The following is a 6504-nucleotide window of genomic DNA, read 5'->3' on the forward strand; positions in this document are numbered from 1 at the left end:
ACAATATATATATATATATATATATATATATATATATTGTAAATGAATCTTAATCAAAAATTTGTATTTTCCCAAAGTCAAAAAGATTCATATAAAGAAAAATTTTTTTTTATGTAATGCAGTAATGGTAACTGATTATATAACTCCTAAAGTGGTTGATTGCAGTTGTAGCTGCCGTGTGTTAATGGTGTGTGTGTGTGTGTGTGTGTGGTTCAGATGAAGTGCTGTAAATACTGGCCTGATGACAGTGAGCTCTATGGAGACATTAAAATCACTCTGCTGAAAACAGAAACGCTGGCAGAACAGTTGTTAGTACTGTAACATCATAGGATCTCTTTCAAAGAGACGTTCAGAATATTTCTATTTATTTATTGTCTTGACCCAAATTATCACAGTTTTAATGTAGTATAACTGTTTTATGTGGTAACTGTAGCAATTATGATATTTTCGTGGAATCTAGTTACTACATGGTAATTATTCATTAATATAATATTTTGCAACTGATATTAAGATTAGCATTCCTCAGCATACAGTCATGCACTGCATAAAAAACTAAATAAACCTAATAAATATTACATATTTTAAAAAGATGTCGCAAAAAACATTGAGGTCTTTCATATATATATATATATATATATATATAGTAAATGAATCTTAATCAAAAATTTGTATTTTCCCAAAGTCAAAAAGATTCATATAAAGAAAAATTTTTTTTTATGTAATGCAGTAATGGTAACTGATTATATAACTCCTAAAGTGGTTGATTGCAGTTGTAGCTGCCGTGTGTTAATGGTGTGTGTGTGTGTGTGTGTGTGGTTCAGATGAAGTGCTGTAAATACTGGCCTGATGACAGTGAGCTCTATGGAGACATTAAAATCACTCTGCTGAAAACAGAAACGCTGGCAGAATACACCGTACGCACTTTTGCCATGGAGCGGGTAAGACTGTAGAGATGTTTGTTAATGGTTTGCTATGACTTTATGTTATCAAATCTAAATTAGTTAATGGAGCTATTGTCCATGTGTTATTTTGATAAAATGAAGATATCATTGAAAAAAATATATAAATAATAAGTAAGAATTTTTTTTTGTAAGCACATTCTAATGAATAAACGTTGTTTATTTGTCCTCTATCAGCGGGGTTACCCAGCTAAACATGAAGTCTGCCAGTTCCACTTTACGAACTGGCCAGAACACGATGTCCCGTATCATGCCACAGGACTGCTGGCCTTCCTCCGGCGGGTCAAAGCCTCCACGCCGCCCGACGCTGGCCCAGTGGTGGTCCACTGCAGGTAATCAAGCACTACTTCCTGCTTTTGCACCATTTTTATGTTAAATCAGGTAAGTGAAAATATCCCACTAGTGATAACCCTTGGAGAACAATAGATTTGATACAGATTCCAGTTGATATTTCTTATTAGTGTATTAATGAAATAAAGCAGTAGAATTCAGTGTCAGAGTTTAAATTAAAACAGCGCTGAAAAATACCAACCACTCCAGCCGTTAGTTAAGGAGATGTGAATGTCTTAAGCTATTTGTGTGCCTCCACTTCACCTTTGAAAAATGTCTTAAGGCAGTATCAGTGCTTTTGGATCTCAAATATGAAAGCATGCTTTTGCTTTTGATGAACTGCAGATATTTAATAGTTTCCATGCATCTGCTGCCCATTATAAAGAGAAAAATGCTCACACCTGCAGTTCACCAGTCCAAGGACGTGTTTCTGCCCCACAATCTCACTTATTCACGGGAAAGACATTTATGTATCAGATAAAACTGCATTGGACAGAAAACCAATTCAGTGAATCTTCCCTGAACACTGATGAAACGTTCACATGAGCATCACGTGTGATAGTCCTCCTCAAGCCGCAGATTCATCAGTCATGTTTGCAGAGGTTTTAGTCCCTAAAAACTCACCGGTCCACATTTATCCTGAAAATGTAACCAATTTCAAGTCAACGTGTTACAAGTGATGTAATGTGTTCCTCAGTTTATCTCTCCATTTTATGTGCTTTAACATTATGGCTTTATCTTTTAATTAAACTGCAGCAGTGTTTCATTCAAGATTGCCTCGGATATTTCATTTTTTTTATTATTTGAAAGCATACTTCATTAGTATGCCTCACTGTCATGATGGCCAATTCAACCCACATTACATTTTCCCATTGGCATCTGCACAAAGCACCATCATGTTTTTAAACATTACCTTAACAGTGATACCACTGAATTCTCTCAAGCACATTAAAATACGTTTTAAATACTATGATGTATTCATATGATAAACATTCAGAAAAAGTTTGTGCGTATACATGGGTGTTTATATATAATTATACCGAGTTTGAAATGAACTTTTTCACTCAAGACCCAGACTAGATACTAATTGTTTAAGTGTCCTTATATTTTACTTTTTTCTAGTCAAATATAATAAACCAGATTATCAAAATTACTGCTTAGATTTAAATGTATTTCTTAATAAATCAGATTCTCAATCTGAATCAATGAATGGCTTTCAGTTTTACAATAGTCAATCGCTTTTGCGTACTGTAACATAAAAATAAAATGAAAAATGGAATGAAATGCTCCGTGACTTCAGACATCTATAAACGATCCTGTACTCACGCTCTCAAGTTAAAGCCGGCAGTCCAAAACAGTGAATCTAATCACTAGTCTACAGGCAAAAAGTTCACTTCAAGAATACAAAAAGTGCTGTACGTACACTCATAGAAAACAATGTGTTTGATTAGACGCAGCGCTTCTGTGACCCTCTTTATGCATTGTTTTGCTAGTGCTGAAGGAACCTGGTTGGAAGACATAATTTATCAATAATAACCCACCAAACTGGCCTTTGACATTTTTTACTGGCTGGTTGGCAGGTGTTCATTGCAGTATATCAAGGTAACAGTACCGTGGTACAGCATGTCGATTCTGAACTCAGGCTCATCTACTCTAGTTCAAGCTTCGAGATGACTCAGGTTGGGAGCCGGGTTAATTGACTGTGGCAGTAGCAGGCCATTGTAGACACTCCTTGAATGTTCTGCTTGAAAGAGCTGTGGTAGTTTCATCCAACCCTGCACGGATATTCAGGAATTGACTGAACTCAATTTGTGAAGTGCCTCTACTTAAAACAGCCCATTTACTAGTGTATACAAAGAGCTACATTAGAACGGTGGCATTTTTTAACTCATCACATTAAAAAAATCTGTTCGTTTACTCACTCTCATTTCATTCTAGACCCATATGATTAGCTCAACAGTACACTGTGCGATCGTTCCTTGTTATTCGTCTGTCTGCAGTATGGGCGCTGGCCGAACCGGCTGTTACATCGTATTGGACGTGATGCTGGATATGGCGGAGTGTGAGGGTGTGGTGGACATTTATAACTGTGTGAAGACGCTCTGCTCGCGACGTATCAACATGATCCAGACTGAGGTAAGAAAACTAGTCAGCTAGTCATCCAACTAAACTAGGTTGACTATTTTATGTAGATTTTTTTTATTATTTTTTTTTTTCCACACAAGCTACTTTGGTGCTTACCCCAGTTCATTTGATGACAGAGTTTGGTTCGTCCGGATGTTGTGAACACTGTTTCCAAAACATCCATCAAATCCCGATGGAAAAAAAAACAAATCAAGTCCCACATTTTTTCTCTGTGAACATTGTGTTCCACTTGGAAATACAAAAGTACAATGGTTTGCGAATGACAATTCATGTTGTTTTTAAATGGTAATGTCTCTAATACAAGTGCAGTAGGAGGTAGAATGCTACATTTTATGAAATATTTCATGCCAACTTCCAGTTTTAATTTTGCCTTGCTTTCAAATTCTGTATATTCTGTAAAGAAACACGTAGAATGACTAGAATTAAAGTTTGTTAAAACAGATTTAGAAACATTAAAATGTGTTTTGTATAAAAATGTGTTACTTTTGAATAATTAATATATATTATTGTTTCCCCTTAAATTTGTTATGTAACTCATACAGTCAGTCTGCAGAGAATGAGTTGGTGAACTGCATGTTAATAAACTGATGGACGAAGCTTTGAATATTTTTCCATTCAAGTAAACCCTCACGGGGCTGGACAACAAAGAAGAAACCATAATTCAATGTATAATCACTGTTCGCCTAATATCACAAGAACATGTTCAAGACAAAAGCAAGGCCATGAAACCCGTCTTGCCTTGCTGTCTAGACTGCTTTATAATGCATTTGAAATCTCTGCCCTCACTGTTACACACTGCTGCTTATGATATATGAATTGAGGACAGCAAGATGAAGGCCGGTCTAGTGTACTCCCTTAACAGAGACATAACACAGACGGCTAATGCCTGACCTTTAACCCTCTGATATACTAATAGAGAGAAAGAGTAGACCAGAATCAAATGATAAGTCTTCAGAAATTAGTAATGATCAAATTAAGGTCATTAATGTCTATAATGCTTGTTTGATAAGGCAATCATACGGTGGCCGAGAAGTGCAAAACAAATCACAATTCTGAAAACAAAATAACAAATTACAAACGCAAATGCAAGTCTATAAAACAAAATAACAAGTCAGAAAACACAACAACAATTCAGAAAACATCATAAGTCAGAAAACACAACGACAAATCAGACAAACCCTATACCTACCTCTTCCGGTTTGTCTGATTTGTCAATGTGTTTTCTGACTTGTAAATTTGTTTTCGGATTTGTCGTTGTGTTTTCTGACTTGTTATTTTGTTTTCGAATTTGTCATTGTGTTTTCTGACTTGTTATAATGTTTTCTGAATTGTTGTTGTGCTTTTTGAATTGTTATTTTGTTTTTTAGACTTGCATTTTCGTTTGTAAATTGTTATTTTGTTTTCAGAATTGTGATTTGTTTTGCACTTCTCGGTCACCGTACAATCATCACTATTTCTATTGCTTATATTTACGGTTATAGATTTTTCTAAATACCTAACTTAATTAAACTTCATCATGCAATTCATCCTGAACAACACCTCAAATCATGTGAGTTGGTGAGGAGAGATATTGGATTGATTTTAGAGAGAGGAGAAGTTGGATTAACGATTGTCAAAGATCTGATGAAACAAAATGGGCAAAGAAATCTCATCTTACATTGACGTGGGACCCGAGTCATATCTAGAGACCAGCATATGACCAGAATAGGCTTGGAGTTGATTCTTTGACTCACTGGACTCGTTGTGTCTCTACCTAAAAAACATATCTGTACATAGAAATCCACTGCTGTTTCCAGTTGCAGTGAACACTAGTGGCAGTAAAACATGTTAAAACACTTTTGCCGTAGTGCAGACTAAAACTTTTTGATATTTGCATCATGCAATCATATCCATATACATGCCTTTTCTGATGAAGTAAACTTGCTCAGTAGCCCACCCGGTACAGCATTGAGCTCTTTGTGGGAGACTTGTATGTCATGGTAGCTTCAGGCAGTGCATTTTTATATCATGTTTGCTGATATAAAAATTGGTTAGGTTTTGGGTTGGGTGTACTTGGTACATCTTTTACAAACATGAGCATTGACCCTTAGCGCCACTCGCCAAACATTTCATTGGTGAACTGCTGCCATATGTAGAACAATCAACATATTGAAGTGTTGCCAGATTTCACTTTGAAAGGAACTCTAAACACTTTAACGACCACATTACTACACTCTGGCAAGCATCCAGAAAACCACAGCACCATGGCAGCTTGTTTGCATGGGCAAGCATCACTCACATTTTCTTCAGAAAATATCTGTAATTATCACTAGTGATAACTATTGTCATATACCACCAATTTCTTGAGTCTGAAGTAATTCTGCTGATGGCTATTTGTAGATGAGTGCAAACGTGTTTTACATCTTTACGTGGGGATATAGATTTGATTGACGTTGACATTTCCCTCCTACAGCGCTAAATTAAATTAATATTTGCACCCTTGATTAATCTCTCTGACATTTTGTCACATTGTTTTTAATTAAAGCCAGACAAAAGCAAAAAAAAAAAAAATGAACAGTGCATTGTGCATGTTTTGACATGGCCTCATTTCTTTGAAGCAGTTTTCTGTCCTGAGGTGTCAATTTCTCTTTCAGGAGCAGTATATATTCATCCACGATGCCATACTAGAGGCCTGTCTGTGCGGAGAGACCGCCATCCCCATCAGCGGGTTTGCGCTCACCTTTAAGGACATGTTGAGTGTGGATTCTCAGACCAACACCTCCCAACTGCGTGAAGAGTTTCAGGTGAGCCAGAGTTAGGAGTGAATGAGCTGAGGACAAAAAGACTCATACAAGACTAACGTCTCGGTTACGTATGTAACCCTCGTTCCCTGAAGGAGGGCGATTATTGCCTGCTGATCACAGCGTGAGTATAAGTAGGCAGCAGATGCAACGCATATTCAGGTTTTCGCGGTTTTCGCTGGCCGGTGACCCGGCCGCTCAGCGGTGGTACAGGAGCTGTGGCGACGGGACGTGACGTCTCCGTTCCCTCCTTCAGGGAACGAGGGTTACATACGTAACCGAGACGTTCC

At 37.0% G+C, this 6504-nt stretch overlaps 1 protein-coding gene across 1 annotated transcript in view; it reads left to right on the forward strand.

Moving 5' to 3' along the window:
• LOC107732911 (receptor-type tyrosine-protein phosphatase U-like) overlaps nt 1-6504 on the forward strand; it is a 297899-nt gene that overhangs the window by 269064 nt on the left and 22331 nt on the right. Inside the window, exons 23-26 of the mRNA XM_016544352.1 lie at nt 822-938; nt 1137-1291; nt 3290-3425; nt 6068-6217. Coding sequence (XP_016399838.1) covers nt 822-938; nt 1137-1291; nt 3290-3425; nt 6068-6217 — 558 coding nt within the window. The remainder of the gene's footprint in view (nt 1-821; nt 939-1136; nt 1292-3289; nt 3426-6067; nt 6218-6504) is intronic.

Source organism: Sinocyclocheilus rhinocerous, unplaced genomic scaffold (assembly GCF_001515625.1).
Source record: "Sinocyclocheilus rhinocerous isolate Xijiao unplaced genomic scaffold, SAMN03320098_v1.1 scaffold1300, whole genome shotgun sequence".
NCBI lineage: Eukaryota > Metazoa > Chordata > Actinopteri > Cypriniformes > Cyprinidae > Sinocyclocheilus > Sinocyclocheilus rhinocerous.